Consider the following 19,885-nt stretch of genomic DNA (forward strand, 5'->3'; position numbering starts at 1 on the left):
ATAATAGTAAAAGTTAGTTACATTAATTTTTCCAAATTTAATAAAGGGGAGTATAGAAGATACTTTCCTAATTGTGAATTTAGCAAGCTATATTTAATTTTACTCATTTTAGTCATATTTTCTAGTCAAAATTTCAATTTCCTAAATAACAAAAAAAATCAAATAACTTGAGTTGCAGAAAATTATTATTTTTAAACTGAAATTATTTTTGTGAAAATTGTTTTCAACGGCAAAGTGGTAGACGATGAGAACGCTGTCTCGGTCATTTCGTTCCATCAAACGCCCAAATTCAAACCCTAAATTATCCAAATCGTCGGTTCCAACAAAATCAGAAGTGAAATTCAACCCCAAACCAAAATCAGAGTCATGGTTCGTTTATCTCATCCTCTCCACTAACCATCCAATCAAAACCTACGTTGGGGTCACAACCAATTTCCCTCGCCGGTAACTTTAATTTTACGATGTTCTGAGCTATATGGTTACTCTCCATTAACTTGTGTATTCAATTTAACTTGTACTCTGATTACGACCCCTTCGATTGGGTGTTGAAATTTTTTGGCTTTTTTCGTTTTTTGTTTTTCATTTCTTTAATGAAACGGATCATGCTTGTGTGTGTGTGTGTGTGTGTGTGTGTGTTTTTTTTTTTTTTTTGTCTCTTAAAATTATCAGTGATTAGTGCGGAAATTTTTTGTCTTTTTTTTTTTTTTTTTGTTCTTTAGAAGTAGCTAATTTTGCTCTATCTTGTATTTTACAATGGTATGTCTGCAAAACTTGCCTTGGAGTTAAAGAAACAGATGTTTGATTTATACTTATCTTAATATAAGTGTAGTTTGAAGCAGCATAACGGTGAACTTAAAGGCGGTGCAAAAGCATCCCGTGCTGGAAGGCCATGGATTTGTGCATGCATCATTTGTGGTTTCACAGACCGAAGTGAAGGTATATATGTCTACTTTTAAACTTTCTTTTATTTACATTAAGGTACTGAATGATTGTTTTCCCATTGTTAAAAGCTCAACTTATCTGGAGAAAAAAAAAATTGAGAATATTTTCCTTGTGATGTTTGTCCATTTGGGTGCTATAGTTACAAGTCAGCTGCTGATGCTTGATATAGTTGCATTGTAATTTAAATCATACCTTAACTCTATCCTTAACTATATTGTTGGGAAGATATAAGGACCTGAATGCCTTTTAGGTGCTGTGAACATATAATTCAGTTGGTTCCTTGCCACTATTCAGTAGTAGGACTTCGAGAAAATGAAAAGAGGGAGCTAATTGATCAACTTTTATACTTTGTGTTCTTACAAATGGTAAATGTTGTTCATTTTGACTTTGTGGCTTAGTGGGATGAGTTTGATGAATATAAATAATTCTTTCTATTCGTGAAGGGGATATTTTTCCAACCGTGGGAATCTGTTGTTGCTAAGTGCTGACAAAATAAGATGATAATTATTGTTGATTTCTATTTCTCATTTTTATAGTAGTACTCTGATTTGTGCTCCAGAGCGTTAGATCTTTTTAGTATTGTAAGTATCTTTGCCACAGGGTTGGCTATTTCATAGCCCTTTTAATCAACTAATGATTGGTAGTTTGGGAAGTCTTTTCTGTGCAATTGAGTCATAGAAGCAGCACGAATATTACCCAGTAGTGACTGGTCCTAATTTCTCTCTCTCTCATTTTTTTTTTTTTTAACATCTTTTGCAATACCCTGAGGCCATCCTTGCAAAATATTAGAATCCACCTCACCTAACTTTTACTGAATTGAGTAGGATGTTTTTCCTATGTATAATTCTCGCATCTTTTTATGTTTGATCTGTTAAGTATTTCAGCGTTGCTAGTTTGTCATAACTTTGCATTTGATGTATTTTGTTTTGTTTTTTTTCACCAATGTAGCTTGTGTATTTGAATCAAAATGGAAAGCTTTCTCAAGGAGAGTTCCCCGCAAAAATCAAAATGACAAGCTCTCCAAGCAAAATGAAGATCCATCACTTCCACTGCTGCAACACAGGCAAGCAGCTTTAAATAGAGTGAAAGGCTCACTTGACTGCACTCACTTAGAAATTAACTGGCATTTGGATCCATTGTGATTCAACTGCAACTGCCACGATATACGTGCTTTAATTAAATAATTATAGTACATTCAAGTGGCAAAACACAGGCCAGATATTTAACAGTAACTGTGCCGTAAGAATTTGATTGATTCTTGTAGTAGAAGGTCTCTGTATAGCTTGAGGGTAATGAAAGATCTGCCTGTAATGAAAGTATGATCTTTGTAAAATATATTGATTTTACAATTAGTCCAATATATTGATCTATGTTCCAAATATAAAAACAGATTCATTGAGCATGTAATGAAATATGATTAATTCAATAAAAAATAAAATTTTGCCCGAGTATGATATACTTCTTGTCATTCAAATTGGTACAAAAGTAGCAAAAAAATGTTTGGTCAATTTATTGGGGAAGGAGGGCAAAAAAGACAATTAACTCTTTTTTTCTTCTAGAGGAAACTGGAAACGGTGGTCGTGTCGTGTATAAATTAAAAAAACCCTCTGACTGAGGAAGTAAGATTTTTGACCAACGCGCCTAAAGCAGCGTACTCCTCAAACGCCTTAACATCAATCCGACACCGGATGAACTCCGGTAAGAACAGCCAAAAGCAGGTGGCCAAAACAAATCCAGCGGTTAAAGGCCCCGACACAAACCTCGGCAACCGGAACCTGGCGGTGAGGGTCTTCTTCAACGCAATCTCCGCCGTCAAGCAAAGTCCATGGAGGACAAAGAAACAGGTCATCCTTAACGTGGGTTCCAACCTTCCCATGTAGTACAGTATCAGCTCATGCATCAATCCCGACACCACAAAAGTTCCCAACACTGCTGGCAGTGGGGCCCACTGGGGACCAACCACATTACCGGCGGCTTTCAGGGTTGGCTCGTACACTGTCGGTCGCAGGATGCTTGTGACCATGAGGTTCCACCTCCTGCCCCAGAAGTCTTGGAGTGAGGTGGAGAGGAGTGGATCCTTGAACTGTGGCTCCAGCTCCATCCCAAGCATGGTTCGAGCCAGTGCTGCAAGAATGGCTAAGATGATTTCCATCATAAAGTAGATGTGGAAACAGTACATGCCCATGATGACTATTGGGTGAATATGGTCACTGTAGTCATAGATTTTCACCAAAACCGCCAAAAGAAGACCCTTTATGGCATACTGTAAAAGTGGGGTATGATGACCTTTGCTGGGGTAGTTGGGAGATGAGTTTTGTTTGCTTTGGCAACTAGTATTGGGCGTTATTGAAGATGGGTCGGTTTCAAAATGGAAACTTTTGGACTCTTGTGATGGATCTGGAGGTGGGTTTTTGCCATTTTGATGGGGTTGGATGGGGTTTGAAGGAAGCAATCTTGGGTTGTTTTGTGCAGTTTTAGAACTGGGGGGTTGACTTGGAGGTTGTTTTTGTTGGATCTTGATGGGAAGGCACGCAACAGCTATAAAACGTCCTAGAGAGATTGATGGATCAGCAGACAAAGGGCCCTTATCGAAAGCAAAGAGCAAGAGCTTGAAATTTGCAAGCCATGCGAAGAAGAATCCTATGTTGCCTCTCAAATGTACAGAGGAGAAGTTGAGAGGAATGAAGAGATAGAAACATATGATGGGAAGAACAGAGAGAAGTCTTCTTGTTCCCGAAGGGACAAACTTACGGATCCAATAACAGTAACATAAAGATATGACAGCTGAGAGGTACACCCTGATCAGATTGATCATGTCACCCTCCATAATTGCTCAAACAATTTGTGAGTGAGAGAAATGCTTAAGTAAAGATCAAGAGACGAATGGTGGTTTTGGACATGTAAGGTTAGAGAGAATGAAACTATCTTCCCCACAGGAAGACCCCAACCCCAAACTGGGGGCCGTAATTATAAAGTTCTGTGGAGCTGTTGACTGACAAAAAGTCTGGCACTCAAACAAGAGAGGAGATATTGCCATATTGGAGATTGGATTAGAAATAGGAAAAAATATGTATCATTCTAAAGGATGTAAATTTATTTTATTTTAAGTGAGAGAAAGAGATAGATAAAGGAGAGAGTGGACAAAAAAATATAAAGATGTGTGTCTAACCTTTTTGTGAGAATGAAAGGATATAAATTGTGTCATTTAAAAGTACAAACATTTTTTCTTTAAAAATAACATTAAAATCTATATAGGCTTAAAGTTGCGCGGCGTGGATAACGGATTCAAATCACGTCTTAATATGATAGTATTTTCAGTACTGCGTAACGTGTACTCTACATTTCTTACTTAAAAACAAAAAAAAAAATCACCCTAATACCATTTACAATAATTCTATGGTTAATATTACATTACTCCCAATTTTTTATTATTATAGGTAAAAGAATACCTATTTCGTGAGCACCGAAAATATGCTCTCTTTATATAATGAGTAATTGATTTGTGGATATTATTTTTTTGGCTTATTTTGAAAGTGATAGTTACATATATTATATATTTAGGAAATAGATTTTCTCATGTTTCATTTAACATAACTCGATCATTTGAAATTATCTCATTCATCTTTAAACATATGAACGGTCGTTTTTTTCTCACTATTTATCCTAATATTTTTCTTATTGTTTTTCGTCTTTTATCACTGTTAATTTGTCTTTAGATGATAGAGATCACCTCACATGATTTGGTTAAATGAGATGAGAGAATCCATTATTATATAGAGTAGGATATTCTAATAACCAATTAGTGTTACTATCAATGTTACTACCAATTAATTTCACTATTAGATCGATTAAGTTGATCTAATAGTTATATTTATTTTCATCTTTGTATGGTTATGATTCTCCATATTTAATGATTTCGCATTAAATATGGAAAATCTAACCATACAAATGTGAAAATAAATATAAAATATAAAATATGAAGAATCATTACCATACAAAGATGAAAATAAATATAACCGTTAGATCAACATAATCGATCTAACGGTGAAATTGATTGGTAGTAACATTGATAATAACACTAAGTGGTTGTTACAATATATCTCCTATTATATATATATATATATATATATATATATATATATATACCAGTGAGTAATGAAAGATATATAAAATTCTTCCAAAATATTTTATTATGGTATTAGAGTAATCACATATTCCATGACCAGCGACCATTAAGTTCCCTAAATCAGGAATTCTATTTTATTGGGCACTTCTTAAATAATATTTAAAAAACTATTTTTTACCAAATATTTTAAAAAAATAAATTCAAAATGAAGATTTTATGTAAACATGTGCATGTCATGTGTATACAACATCATTTCCCATAACCCTTTACACAATATTACTTGGAATAATGTCTCTTATCTAAAATAAAAATTAAACTTATTACCATGTGGTAATGTCTCTGGTGTCTTCCCCCAAATTCTTTTTTTTTTGGTAAGCATGTCTTCCCCAAATTCTACCACGTAGCAACATCATTCAAAAGGATTAATGTATTAAAAAAACAGACAGACAAACATGTAGTTGGTATTGGCCTTTTAACATGTCCATATGCTACATTCTATTTTATTTTATTTTTAGTTAAAATTCTAACCCTCACATTAAAGAAGGGTTATGAAGTTTTATGCTTCTGCTTTTTTAATCAAAAAAAAGAGACCATTTATAGACTTTTTAGGGAACCCGGGAGCTGCAGCTTGTGGAGGTACCTTCCGTGATTCAATGGGTAGGTGGTTTGGTGGTTTCCCATATAAGATTGACATTTATTCAGCTTTGGTTGCAGAGCTTTGAGGAGTTCTAAAGGGTTTGAAAAATGCTTGGAGAAAAGGGTGCAGATCTGTTATTTTTAAAAGTGATTCTGCATGCATAATCATTCTCTCATCAAATCAGGTGACGCGAGTCTCATTTAATGACTCGCATTCAGACATAGCTTGCAAAAATACAAAAAAAAATACGTCTTATTCACATATATAGGAAAGGGTTTAATTTTTCTGCAGTAGAAAAATTTATCTATCATTTTCACACACATACAAAAATGAGTCCCACAAAAAATAGAATAGGTTCCTTGCAATAGAGTTCATAACAAAATATTACACTGTATTCCGAAAAATATATTATGTGTTGCAGATACAAACTCTGTGGAATGAAACTTTTGTGCGATTTCTAATTATCCTTTGAACTACTCCTTGGAGGGTAACTTTTGCTGGTTCGAAGAACCCCCTCCTAAGCATAGATTTCTCCTCATTGCTGACCTGACTCAAACAAGCAAGTCTCTTAGAATTAGAATTTGTTGATTTCTTTGTTGTCATTTTGTTCTGTGGGGTTGTTATAAAAAAAATGTATTAATTATTGATTGATGTAAATGGCTACGGACTCGGAAAAATCCTTGGACACATCATCTCTCAACCCACATAATTAACTACTATGACACATCTACATGTTTGTCATAATGTTTTTATTACTATATTATATAAATTCAATTCAAACGATTAGAAAAAATAATGATATTAAATATATATATATATATATATATATATAATTAAGGAGAAAATATTCTGCAGTTACTGTCTGTATTTATTCCCAAAACAACGTCGTTTTGGTATTGAAATCTTAAAAAATTATAAATATAAAGACTATTATGACTCTAAAATAAATTAAAATTACAAAAATATTATAATTTTCGTTCCAAAACGATGTCGTATTGAGCTTACTACAGATTTATTTGCAGTAACGGCAGAAAAAGCGAACCCTATAATTAAATGGTGACTTCGTAGTTTCATAATACATATCATAAACACACGGAACAATTACTTTCACAACTTGTGAAATTGATAAATAAAAATTATCTGATATTATAATATTAAATTACGTATACATGATGATACAGAGTATTAGGACTTAAATTTTAAGATGTCTAATTACTTTGTTAACAAAACTATGTTATTTCAACTGAACGGGAAATATTTCTATAGTGCTATAGCACCTAAAAAAGTTATTAATTTTATGGAGCACATATACATAATCGTCATATCAGAAATTTGAGTGGAGATATAATGTCGGAAGGACTTTCTTCGTTAGAAAGTATACTCATTTCATTAAATTAGAATTTCATAAACACTTATATCTTATTCTTTGTAATAAGTATCTTTTAACATTTTTATTTGACTGAATTTGTAAGGGAAATATTTTTTAGGCTCCAGGACCACCCAATAATTTAGTGCTCCTTCTCACAACATTAATTTTTTCTTTTCTTTTCTACTCCTGCTATTTTTCTTCTTTTTCAATTTTACCCTCTCATTTACACTAAGAAACCACTTAAAAAAATAAATTCTCTCATTTGTAAGATGATAATTTGGAAGCATAAAGTGGGTGGAGAACCCACGTGACTACGTAAGAGTGCCAAGCACTATAGGGAGGTTATGGGGTGCCTTTCCAATATGGTAAAGTGCAGTACCCACATTTAGCCATTTGGGCTACCAAAGTGTGGTGCCCACTAAGCAATTGGGTTGGTTTTCTTAGTGTATAGTACAAAATTTGTGTAGGGGCCCGATATCCCACCTATAACCAATAACTTTAAAAAAAAAAAAATTCATGTATGTTATAACATGAAAAACTTCGTAAACTTGAAAAGGTTTGCAAAAGAGAAATAAACAAGGTACTCATAATAATAATATCATAGGGAATATGGTGGTCAATGAACTACCAGTTCACTAAATTAGAGAAATTATTGAAATAAGTACACAGATTATAGATTAAACTCATGTCCTGACTAGAAGGTGTAGATGGAAAACAAGGTGGAATATAATACGAGAATGGGTGGTAGAGAGATGACAAAGATGATGCAAGCTAAGACTTGGAAGAGGAGGAAAAGAATAACAGTTTGTGGATTATAGTTTCACGCCACCAACCTATTTTGGAAGTGCTTCATTCATGATAATATGTTTGACAAAATAACAGTTGACTTTTGTTTTAAAATATAATTGGTTGTTTGAATATGATATTTGGTCTCAAATTATGGTTTGAAGTAATTTTTGGGTAGGCATTGCTTCCCATAAACGATTCATTTAACATATGTAAAGTTATAAACCTCATATTAAAAGTACATCAATTTTTTAAAGAATGTCTTTATCCAAATTAATCATTAAATACAGTGCTTAAGATATAAAGCAATCATAAATCTCTACTTAAAAATGTCTTCCGTGGTATAAGTGAAAATAAATCAAACAAATTACTTTTTCATTAATTCAAACTACAATTTACAATTATACAAACATGCTATAATTCCAGTTTAACGTGTGATAAATTCGGAGTGATCAAGTATATAAATATACAAGAAAATATCAACTTACACACCTATCCAGGGGATGGAAAAAAAAAAAAATAATACACCTGGAGCCGTCAAAACGGGCTCGGTTCGGCGGACCAACCCGCCCCGCCCGCTGAAACATCCCGGGTGCTGACGAGGACGGAGAGTGATCGCCAGTGCGAAAAGGCATGGACAAGGAGCGGCTACTGGCAGGCTTCCAGCGACGGGGTACATGAATGAATCGAATCAACACCCGAAAGAGAGGGATTCCAGAGACTGAGCTGGCATGGGATAATACAGTAGGAATGACTTATAAGAATTAATTAGTACCACCTGTACTAACAAAATGCATCTTCTTTTCGGTAGCCCGGAACGGAAGAACTCAATAGTTAAGCGTGCTTGACTTGGGACAGTACTGAGATGGGTGACCTCCTGGGAAGTGTGCGAGTGAGGACAAAGCACGCTGAAAAGTCTCGTGTTAGTGCGTGGGGACAGTCGTTGATCCTTGCAAGTTGTCAGGCGTTACACCCGCCTGTCAAACGGGGCAGGGTGGGCTAAGTTTTTCAACCCATCTCAAAATTGGAGCGGGGCGAGACGGTCTTATTTTTTGGCGGGTTGATAGCGGGTCGAGGCATGTCAGTGTTAAATAGACTCGGGCTGGCGGGCCAACCCACCCAACTCGCCAAATGGGACGGGGCGGGCTGAGTTTTTCAGCCTATTTTCAAACGGGTTGATGGCAGGTCAGTATTAAATAGGCTCGGGTTAGCAGGCTAACCCACCCAACTCGTCAAATGGGACTGGACAGGCTGAGTTTTTCAACCCATCTTTTAAATTGCAGTTGTAGTACCCGAATTAGAAGCACAAGAAACATAGATTAGGCAATACAAACATGGAAATTATCTTTAATTACATTGGATGTATATGCTTCAATAGAGTGATAGGCGATAGCCCTTTATGCATACATAAGATACTTCCAAAAAGTGGGGCCCTCACTCTCTCTCTCTTTTCTCTTTCAGACACCTCAAAATCCATTTTATTTTAATAAAAGATGAAACGGTTGCACATTTTGCATCCCATAAAACATGTAAAAACGTTGTTAACAACACCCCAAGTCTCTCTGCTTTTTTGTTTTTGTTCTATTCTATCATCTCATATTCTCATCTCATCTAACTTGTGTTGTGTCTTGTGTGTTCATCTTTTAACTTCAACTCTCTCTGGTTCATTCATTCATTCATTGACATAATCCAAAAAGCTACAAACTTTAATTGATGGGGTACCTCAACATGTCTTGCAGAGCTGAATCCGCAGTTTCAACAAACAATTCTCTCTCTTCTTCAAAAGAGAAAGAGAAAGAGAAAGAGAAGCCTATCAAGATCCAACAGTTCCAATACAGTGACCTTGAAGCTGCCACCAATGGCTTCTCTGACCGCAAGCTTCTCGGCAAAGGAAGCCATGGCTATGTCTACAAAGCCGTTGTTCGTGGCCGTCCTGTTGCGGTGAAGAGACCATCTAGACCTCACTCTCTTCTTCACAGACCCATCTCTTCTTCTTCTTCTTCATCCGCACCTGAGATCAACAACGAGGTTGACAACGAGATCGACATCTTGTCCAAAATTCAGAGCCCGAGATTGGTGAATTTGGTGGGTTTCTCGAATGATTCAAAAGACAGGCTTTTGGTTGTGGAATTCATGTGCAATGGTACCCTTTATGATGTTCTTCATTCTTCTGCTAGACCACCCAATTGGGGTAGGAGAATTCGTTTGGCTTTGCAAACTGCAAAGGCCATTGATACCCTTCATTCCTCAACCCCACCTGTGATTCATAGAGATATAAAGTCTGCAAATGTTCTCATTGACCGCAACTTCAATGCCAGGTTAGGTGATTTTGGTTTGGCTCTAAGGGGCCATGTGGATGACTATAGACTCAGGTCCACTCCACCTGCTGGCACTATGGGTTATCTTGATCCTTGTTATGTGACTCCTAAAAATTTGAGCACAAAGACTGATGTTTTTAGCTTTGGGATTTTGTTGTTGGAGATTATAAGTGGAAGGAAGGCAATTGATATAACATATTCACCACCATCTATTGTGGATTGGGCTATTCCTCTTATAAAGAAAGGGAAGTTGCTGGCTGTTTATGATCCCAGAATAGCACCTCCTAAGGATCCGGTTGTGAGGAAGCAGTTTGCACTGATTGCAGCAAAATGTGTGAGGTCTTGCAGGGAGAGAAGGCCTTCCATGAATGATATTGTTAATTGGCTTTGTGGGTTGTGTAAATTGGTGCCTCTTCATTCATGGAATGGTTTTAATAATCCTTGCATGATGGTTGAGACTGTGGGACGCCCAGTTGAAGCAAGAAATGGCCAATTCAGTTCAAGACTGGAAGGCGTGGAAGATGCTTTGGATGCCAAATTGTCAAAATCTGCAATGAGATATTCACGGAGAGTGTATTCTGATTTGGGGTTTAGCAGCAATTTGATGGACCTTATGTCTAACACTGAGGAGCCTGAATTTCTAAGAGATGCTGATGGAGTGGAACATGGTTCTAAATCGGCTGAACAAGTTTCTAGCTCAAGGTTTGGCAGTGGAAGATATTTCAGAACTGGTAGGAATCTTTACCGGCCTTGTGGTACTGATAAGGATGCATTTGGTTTGAGTAAAGTCCAAATTGTTGGTGAAACTTCAAAACAGGATGTGGTTTCTGGTTCAAATTTGAATTCTCTGGCAGCTGAGGTTATCTAATTAATTGCTGAAAGGCTTGTAAGCTTTCCTTGCTTGCAAATTATGTAGATTTGTTGTTAGTTCATTGTTTGTGGATTTCAGAAATGACCTCTTCATTTAGTAGGTATTTTGATTGAAGGGCACATTACTGATGTCCCCTTAAAGCTGTTCAAAAAACTTTGCCAAAGGTTTTGTTTCCCCTTTTGTTCCCCCTCAAAAGCAAATGCAAAAGCCAATGTATGATTCAAGAACACATTCTGCTGTAATACATACATGAAGCTGCTGCAGAAAAAATTGTAAAAAAAAATCTACCATTGCTTGTTAGTTGAATAACCTGTTTGTATGTAGCTCAAATAAAATTTCAATACAAGCACAGCTGTGGACTGTGGATCATTTTGGCAATTCCATTACTAGCTTTTTGTTTTTTAATCTGTCAATTACTAGGCTTATTTCAAGTTTGAGTTTGAGTTTGAATTAATGCATGTTGTTGTATTTATTTCTTAATCCACATATTGTATGACCAAAATATTATAGCAATCAAAGTATCATCTAAGTTTGAACAAGGAATAAGGATAACCTTAAATTTCGATCTCATCTGAGTTAACCAACTGTGTTTTCGGTTATATTAGAAAGAAAAATATTTCTTCGGTTAGTTGTGAAATTTGTGTGGTGTCCACATCTTGCATTAAAGTAGCATTATATTTCAATCAAGAAAATATCATTTTTCCTTAGGTCAAGTTTGCTTTCAGAAAATTGTGGCGTGGATTAATATGCCACTTTGCCATATGATGCTAATTTTATATGAAACAGAGAGAAAATGACAAAAGATTGAGGACACCATTTCCATATTGGTAATTTGGTGGTGTAATGGCCTCCACCAACCTGATAGCAAAGTTTCGATTTGTCATGTTGTGGTCACTATTTGAAGAATTTTGCATTATCATAAAAATTGCAACTGCTTAGGTAATAGAGACAGCTACATAGCAGAAAGTGGGAATATTTTAAATCTTGAAGCTTCCGGTTTCTATGCATAATAGTACAATCCTTGTATGTCTGTTACTCTGTTACCATTTCACGTGCAACTCTTGGAAGACGAACAAAATTATGCTTTTGACACAGAGGATGAAGTCTCTTCAGAAAAATTCTGCAATTTGGAATCAGATAAAATTAATAATGACATAGAAAGAAAATATTAAAGACCTCAGATAAATATAAATGAAAGTAGAGACAGAGAGAGAGAAGAAGAAAAAAAATTGATGAATGTAATGAAAAGCAGGTGAGTTGCATGAGCAATGTCTTTTGTGTAACAGGACTCTTTGGAGTCACACGAGACTTGTCTCCAATCAACAATGTTATTCACGTACATCTTGCATTACATTTATGGGAATTATTATTCTTATGTTGTAGGTGATAGGTATCTTATGTCATAGACTCAATATATGTGGACCCCATTGATTTAAAAGAAAAAAGAAAAAAGCAAGCACGGATATCGAAGGGTCAGTAGGAAAAATTTTCTATCTTATGCTGCATGAGATTAACTTAACCCTACATTTATTTAGTTTTCATCATATATATTACGGAAAAAATATACACAAGTTCTGTAATTTCATAAATACAAAAATGTATGATCCACACTTTTATTTTTATTTTTTTCTTTATTTTTTTCAATGGGACCCACACGTATCTGTATCTATAAAATGACACAACTTTTGTCATTTAAGATGCATACAATTTTTGCATAAATTATACAAGGAAGGTTATATTTATGGGATAGGATATTGTGACACACAAATAATATTACGCACAATGTTACGACCACATCTTAACCATCCGCCAATCAACGGTTATCATTTATTGCGAATTAATAATTAATTAATGAGTTTGATTTGAAAAATGATAACCGTTGATTGGCGAAAATCAACGATTAAGATGTGCTCGTAACATTGTGCGTAACATTATTTGTGTGTCACAATATCCTATCCCTATATTTATAACCTATTTTTTTTATAACCTCTTACAACTATATCTTAACCGTTGATTTCAGTCAATCAATAGCTATTATTTATTGCGAATTAATAATTAATTAATGAGTTTGATTTGTAAAAATAATAATCGTTGATTGACGAAAATCAACGGTTAAGATATGATTGTAAAAAATTGTAAACAAAAATAGATTATAAGTATATCCTCCGTAAATTATATTTAGTATCTTTTTTTCTTATTTTCTTTACACTTATATGATGATTTTGTCATTTCAACAAGTGTGGAAAATGTGGGGCAATTTGTATTGTTCAACGGCTCCAATTACAAGGACATTAATCGTGCTGCCCCATTTTTTAATATAATATATCTAAATGTCATAAAATCGAAAAAAAATTTCAAACTGCCTCAACACCATAGTCGTTGAGGTAGTCAGTTATTGTGGACGGGACACGTGTCATTTTCCCAACGGCTAAAAAATCAAAGTAGTTACTACCTCAGTGACTTTGGGTTGCGTGTCCAGCCCATTGGGGAAGTGACACGTGTCCCGTCTATAGTAGCTGACTACCTTAGCAACTACCATGACAATTTGAAAAAAAAAAATCAACTCCATAAAATTCAGGTATATTATATTAAAAAATGGAACAATATGGTCAACGTCGTCCAATTGCAAGCTCGAATGATTCTACCTTACGTTATCCCACCATTTGAAAGTCTTGGTTATAATGGTATGATGTGGGTTGCTATTTTTGTAAGTTTTGTACCTTGTTGCAAATTATTGCAAAATAGACCCTTTTTTAAATTATTTTTAGTTGTAAATGGAATTAGATAATACTGGTTAGATTAGGGTGCGCATGACAACCTTCCCGGAATCAATTCTTTTTTAATTTTTGTTTTCGGGAACAGGAATGGATAGAAAACTCGTTTGATAAAACCGATTTATTTTTTTGTTCCCAGGATGAACCGGTTTAATTTTTGTGCCGGGAAACAGAAAAAAGAATCAAAAAATTTCTGCTTTTTTGTTCCCGGACACAAAATGAGAAACACTTATCTCTCTCAATCACTCTCTACATCTACCATAATTACCATCACTATCACCGTCACCACCACCATCACCACTACCGCCATCAACCACCACCACTATAATCGCAACCACTGTCGTTACTGCCACCATCGCCATCACACGCCACTGCCACCACCCCATCGCCATCACTACTACCACCACGACGCCACTACTACCATCACCATCACTGTCACCAACCACCACTATCATTGTCGCAGCCACCACTGTCGTTGTCACCGCTGCCGCCACCACCAACCACTACCACCATCGTCAAAGTCATTACCGTCACCACCATCACCACTATTACACCACCCCCGCCACTACGATCACCACGCCATCGCCACCACTGCCACCATCGCCACCACTGTCACCTACCACTACCGCCACTGCCGCAGTCACCACCACCACTATGCCACTGCTACCATTGTTGCCGCCACCAACTACCATATCCACCACCATTGTCGCAGCCACTGTCGTCACCTCCACCACCACCATTACCATCGTCATCGTCTCAGCCACTGTCGTCACAACCACCACCATTATCTTCCCCACGTCACTGCCACCACCATTACCATACCTCCGCCGCCACCACCACCACAACCACACCATATGAAAAAGAAAGTGATGATTCAAAAAAAATTTATATTTAATAGAAAATATTTTTTATTATATTATTTGTTGTGTTATCAAATGCAATTCTCATTCTCGGAATAAAAATAGAACATGTTATCAAACACATTTTTTTTTTCAGAAACTACTCCAAGGCATAGAAATAGAAAAGAATTAGTTCTTTTCAGAAACAGTGCTAGGGAATAGAATGGTTGTCATGCACACCTTTAGTCTCATAGGCAGCTTAAAGAGTCGAACTCATGGGGATATCAGAGAGTTCTGATTCACCTCAAAGAGATAATTAGTATCAATTTCCAAAAAAAGATAATACGATTAGTGACCGAGGGAATCCAACTTTCATCTTCAACATTTGGTTAAGACTCAAGCTATTATTTTATTAGACAACATAACATAAGCTCAAGTGGCCCAAATAAACATTTCTAGAACTCATATAAATTACCTCCAAAAAAATATTGAAAAGTTTATTTTCTCAACTGGAATTGGAATTCTCTCTTTCTAATGCGATATATGAGTGTCATTTACAATGGGGACGACAAGGTAACCTAACGAGATTCTGATACATTTTTTTAATCCGACATCTCTAATATTTTGTCCTTTTAAAAATATTGTGTCATTTTAAATAAAATTGACTGTGTTTTGATAAATACAAGCCTTTTTTTTCTAATATTATTCATTTTCTTCTTTGTAGAATAAAAACTACTTTAAAGTTAATTTATTTCTAAAGTGAGAAAGTTAGAATATATATATATATATATACTATTAATTTAATTTAAAGCACATCATAATCTTTTTTTATTTTTGGTAAATTTCATAATCTTATTTCAATAAAAGTTAAAGAATGAATAGAGAGCTTTAAGACCTACAAAAGTAGGTTGAAATGACAAAGGTAATGAGATATAAGGTTATTTTGACACCTTTGTTTATTAAATTATTTTTTGTTATTTTGGCAACCACTTTTTTGGGTAAATAACAACACTTTTATTTCATTAAGGCTTTCTGTTAGTTAGGGAGGCCCTGGTGGTTGGAAACAAATCAAATAAAAGTCATGTTCCTTAATTATTATATTTCAACTTACAAAATCCTTCTTTTGGTCTCCTATAAGCTTTTGGCGTTCTTAAAATGTACGTGACATAAGATCAATCAACATTGCATGAGTTGGCAACCATTGTGTTTGATTCTTATATTAGACAACCATCCCTGGATATATATGAAGCTGTCCATTTTGTTTTTGTTTTTTTTTTTTTTTGTGTTTTTCTCTGTTGGTTTATATTCATCATAGCAATGGCCAAATTCAACTTTTCATCATGAATCTTAGTAGTCACTCCATACTTCAAATACTGGTATGAAGATTTATATACGAGGAAGGTTATATTTATAAATTTTTTTGTTTACAAACTTTTACAAATTATATTAAGTATAATCGGTCATACTTCAATCAATAGTGTATGATCGGTCATACTTAATGTAATTTGTAAAAAAAAAATGTAAACGAATCATTCTCCTTTAGTCCAAAATACATTTAGCATCTTCATTATCTGATAGAACAGCTTCTTCTTTTTTAAGCTTATGTGGCCTCATCTACTGGAATAAGCATTTATGAAGCATTTTGATCCTAATTGACTCAGCTAATCAAAACAGCTTTTGAAACCCACACAAAATACTTTGTACTTATTTTCATAATATAAAAATGAAAACTTATAAAAAAACAAGCCATTGCAAATAGTAAAAAGGACTTAGGCAACAGAAGTTTTTTATAATAATTTTTAAAATTCTGTTGCTGTGTAAATGCTTTTTGAAGTGTTTTATACTTTATCCCATTATGTTCAATCTTATTTTGAAGGTTAAATTAACTACATATTTCCTATACCTTTTTTTTGAGAATTTTTAATGTCCCTATAATTTAAAAGCTATAAACACGTCTCCATAACTTTAAAAATAAATCGAATCTCTAATCCCAATTTATTGTTACGTTCCTACACGTACATGGGCTTAATTAAACTTTTCTAAAAAACTATAAGAGTTATGTTGCAGGAAAAGTGATTGTGTAATGTTATAGAGATTTGTTTTGCGTGCCTTAATTTTTTATTTTATTTTTTTGCTTTAAAAAGTGCAGACCCCACAAACTGTTGTGTGTGTAGAAAAAAAATTTGTGTCATGTGACATGATAGATGCAAATCCCTTTATGAATTTATAAACTTTTATGGGTTTTATAAGAGTTATGTTGTAAGAAAAGTGATTCTGTAATGTTATAGAGATTCGTTTTGCGTGCCATAATTTTTTTTTTGCTTCAAAAAATGTGGGCCTCACAAAATGTTGTGTGTGTAGGAAACTTTTTTGTGTCATGTTAAATGATGAATGCAAATCCCAACTTTTATTATTGGAACTTATACTATAGTTTTTAGTGTTATATTACTCTTATGTTGCATGAGAGTAAATAACTTCCTACAAATTCACTTATTTTTGTGTTTTCTTTTTTTCTTTTTTAATAAATAGTAAAATTCACCACACATGATTGTATCTACAATACGAATAACATATATTATATTGGATGAAAGAAATATAACACTAGTTTTTAAAAAGTAAAAGGTCGTAGAATTTAATTTAAAATATTTTAAATATTTATTTAAAATGCTATTTAGAAAGACACTAGTCCCTAGGTCTTGAACCACTCTTGCAAAAAGAAAAAATTTAGAAATTTTGTTTTCGCTTTCTGTCAAAATCTCCAATTAACGTAGCACATATAGTGGATGGATTTTTTTTCTTTTTCCTTTTTCTGTTTTTTCCTTAGCTAATGAGACGATGAGTGAATGGAGCAATGATTAGCATACTTTTACTACTTCTGCTTTCCTTTTGATGATAGCATTCGAGTGGAATACCCACCATTTGGTGAAATGTTTTTCATATGCTTTTTTAAAATTTCTGCATTTTTTTTGTACACTTATAAATGAATTTAATTTAATTAAGTTCAATTAAATTAAAATTGCATCATTAAAATTTTAACATTGCTATGTAAAAATCATCTTCGTATCTCTATTATTAGAGAACCCTTTGGAAAATCAATTTGGGTGGTCAGACTTTTACTTTTACTTTTGTTTTGGTCTATTTCTTCATCACCATGTGCACTCTTAACCACCGAAGACCGATGATAATGATGACCAAGTAAGCTACACTACAGTCAACAAATCAATTCTCTTTCCTTGCTTGTAGGGATGGATGATAATTTTGAATACAATATAATACATGATACGTATTCTTTTAACCAACATATTATTTATAGGGAAGCGTATAATTGACATAATGTAACACGTTTATCTTAAAGTACAATATAACCCGATTTTATTATCTATTAAAAGAAAGAAAGACAATTATACACAACAAAACACTGAAATGGCAATACAAACAATACGTACATAATATGCAAATCATGCATATTATTGTGCATTAAATTAGGTACGAGTAAGTCAATTAAACAATACCACCCTAGCTAAGTGGTTTGAATTTGAGTTTCACAATAACAATACAAACAACAAATCCATTTAAATTTGGAATTTTTTTTTTTTGAATGGCGATATGGGATTGGCTTAAGAGGATCACACCAAGTCTATATACAAAGATCCCTTTCAAACAATGAATACAATATAGTCTATTCCTTTTTTTATGACACGCAAGGAATTGCTCTTATTTGAATGCTAAGTACTTTTTAAACTTGAGTTGTTCAGTATGAGAGGTCAAGATCAGTGGAATCAAAAGGGTCACTATATATATTTCGGAATTCAACTGTTGTTACCCAAGAAAATGACTACACATAAACCAAGTTATCCTCACTGGGTCAGAGCCAAAATCGTTGTTAATACAGACAATGGAATCCACTATATGAAGACAAATAGCAAGAGGCTGTGTAATGTGTCGTTTAACAAACCAAGAAACTAGAAGAAAGTGAGTGTCTTTTACTGTCTAGCTGTTTTTCCAAACAGGTAAGAAAATCTATATTCCTTTCCTTATATCAAGGCTTTACAGCTCAGATAATAACTCCCTTTTGAACTTTTGAAGCTTCATGTGCTACAGTTGTCTTGTGAGATGTATGGAAAATAAGCATAATGAATAATTGACTCAACATGTCTTGTTATTTTTAATGTAATTAATTCTCTAAAACCATCTCTTGTGGGAATTTTGTGTTTGATTGAGCTAGGACCCTTTGTTAAGCTTGTTTTCAACCCTTTCTTTTTTTGCCTTTTTGAAAAACTGTACTCGCATAATAATTAATAAATCAACTTTTTTTATTTTTTCCCGGGAGGGAAAAGGGTCATAATGGAATGGAAGCTTGGTTCTGCCAAGACCAAGAAAAACGTCAAAAAGGCTCCAACAATTCTATCAAGAGACAGTTCTTTTCTGTCTGTACCTCAATGGCATCTTTAGGTGAACTGAATCACTTTTTATAGGATCTTCCAATGAAAATCCTTGTTGTAGTCTAGAGATTTGCGCTAATGTGTGATTACTTTGACAAAATTCATAGAAGAAAGAAGAAAAAATTAAAATGTTACAGAAACCTAGCTTCTTTAAAAAGGCTCAAATTAAAAAATTAAATTTTTGAACACATGACTATTAATAATGAAGTCCTCCCATAAATTGTTTATGGCTTTATTCAAGTTACACGTGTAGTCTGATTTTTGTGTTCTGGGCCTCTTTTAAACCCACAATTACTTGTTAGCATATTTCAATTTAAAAAATGAGATAAGTATAATATCAACATATTTGACGTCACTGAATGTTGAGCAATGAGTAGACATTAAGAGGAGGGGGGAGGGGGGGCTAAGTTGTGTAGTTCCGGACTTTAAAGTAACATAACAGGTGACGGAAAATGATACTAATTTGATATCATGTTACCAGGTGAGTATGAAATGATATTAAAGTCTGACCAATTAATTTAGAGTTAAGTAATGTACCGATCAACATACCCGCACATCAACTAAGGATATTTTTATGGCCTATCCTAAAAATTTTACAAAACTATATTATGTCGGTATATTTAGCGGCACATTACATTATCGCCTTATGTTTCTAAACAATTAAAAGAATATTAAATTCTTATCCACGTAATAATTTTGACTGTCATGTACAAATTACTTTTCAAACAGGTCCTCACTTTCATAGCACTTTTGTTTGGTGTAAGTTAGTTTCCAGGTAAAA

The 19,885-nt window shown here is 34.2% G+C and overlaps 3 protein-coding genes across 3 annotated transcripts; 2 read left to right on the plus strand and 1 right to left on the minus strand.

Annotated features, from left to right (window-relative positions):
- The first annotated feature begins 225 nt into the window (after positions 1-225).
- LOC133298015 (structure-specific endonuclease subunit slx1) lies at positions 226-2,302 on the plus strand. The gene is made up of 3 exons (XM_061497255.1): positions 226-444; positions 830-936; positions 1,891-2,302. Exons 1-3 carry the CDS (start codon positions 245-247, stop codon positions 2,082-2,084), a joined length of 501 nt encoding a protein of 166 aa, XP_061353239.1. The 5' UTR covers positions 226-244; the 3' UTR covers positions 2,085-2,302.
- A 224-nt stretch (positions 2,303-2,526) lies between these two features.
- LOC133298007 (probable long-chain-alcohol O-fatty-acyltransferase 2) lies at positions 2,527-4,136 on the minus strand. The gene has a single exon (XM_061497250.1). The coding sequence runs from the start codon at positions 3,767-3,769 to the stop codon at positions 2,537-2,539; it is 1,233 nt and encodes a 410-aa protein (XP_061353234.1). The 5' UTR covers positions 3,770-4,136; the 3' UTR covers positions 2,527-2,536.
- Positions 4,137-9,447: 5,311 nt separating this feature from the next.
- LOC133298209 (serine/threonine-protein kinase-like protein At3g51990) lies at positions 9,448-11,408 on the plus strand. Its single transcript, XM_061497467.1, has one exon. The coding sequence runs from the start codon at positions 9,574-9,576 to the stop codon at positions 11,044-11,046; it is 1,473 nt and encodes a 490-aa protein (XP_061353451.1). The 5' UTR covers positions 9,448-9,573; the 3' UTR covers positions 11,047-11,408.
- The last annotated feature ends 8,477 nt before the right edge of the window (positions 11,409-19,885 follow it).

Source organism: Gastrolobium bilobum, unplaced genomic scaffold (assembly GCF_033153095.1).
Source record: "Gastrolobium bilobum isolate Gb01-03AN ecotype WA unplaced genomic scaffold, APGP_CSIRO_Gbil_v1 utg3870, whole genome shotgun sequence".
NCBI lineage: Eukaryota > Viridiplantae > Streptophyta > Magnoliopsida > Fabales > Fabaceae > Gastrolobium > Gastrolobium bilobum.

Coding starts and splice junctions, on each gene's coding strand:
- LOC133298015 (XM_061497255.1), top strand. CDS start 245: ATGAGAACGCTGTCTCGGTCATTTCGTTCCATCAAACGCCCAAATTCA. Junction 445..829: donor ACAACCAATTTCCCTCGCCG/GTAACTTTAATT, acceptor ATATAAGTGTAG/TTTGAAGCAGCATAACGGTG. Junction 937..1,890: donor TTTCACAGACCGAAGTGAAG/GTATATATGTCT, acceptor TCACCAATGTAG/CTTGTGTATTTGAATCAAAA.
- LOC133298007 (XM_061497250.1), bottom strand. CDS start 3,769: ATGGAGGGTGACATGATCAATCTGATCAGGGTGTACCTCTCAGCTGTC.
- LOC133298209 (XM_061497467.1), top strand. CDS start 9,574: ATGGGGTACCTCAACATGTCTTGCAGAGCTGAATCCGCAGTTTCAACA.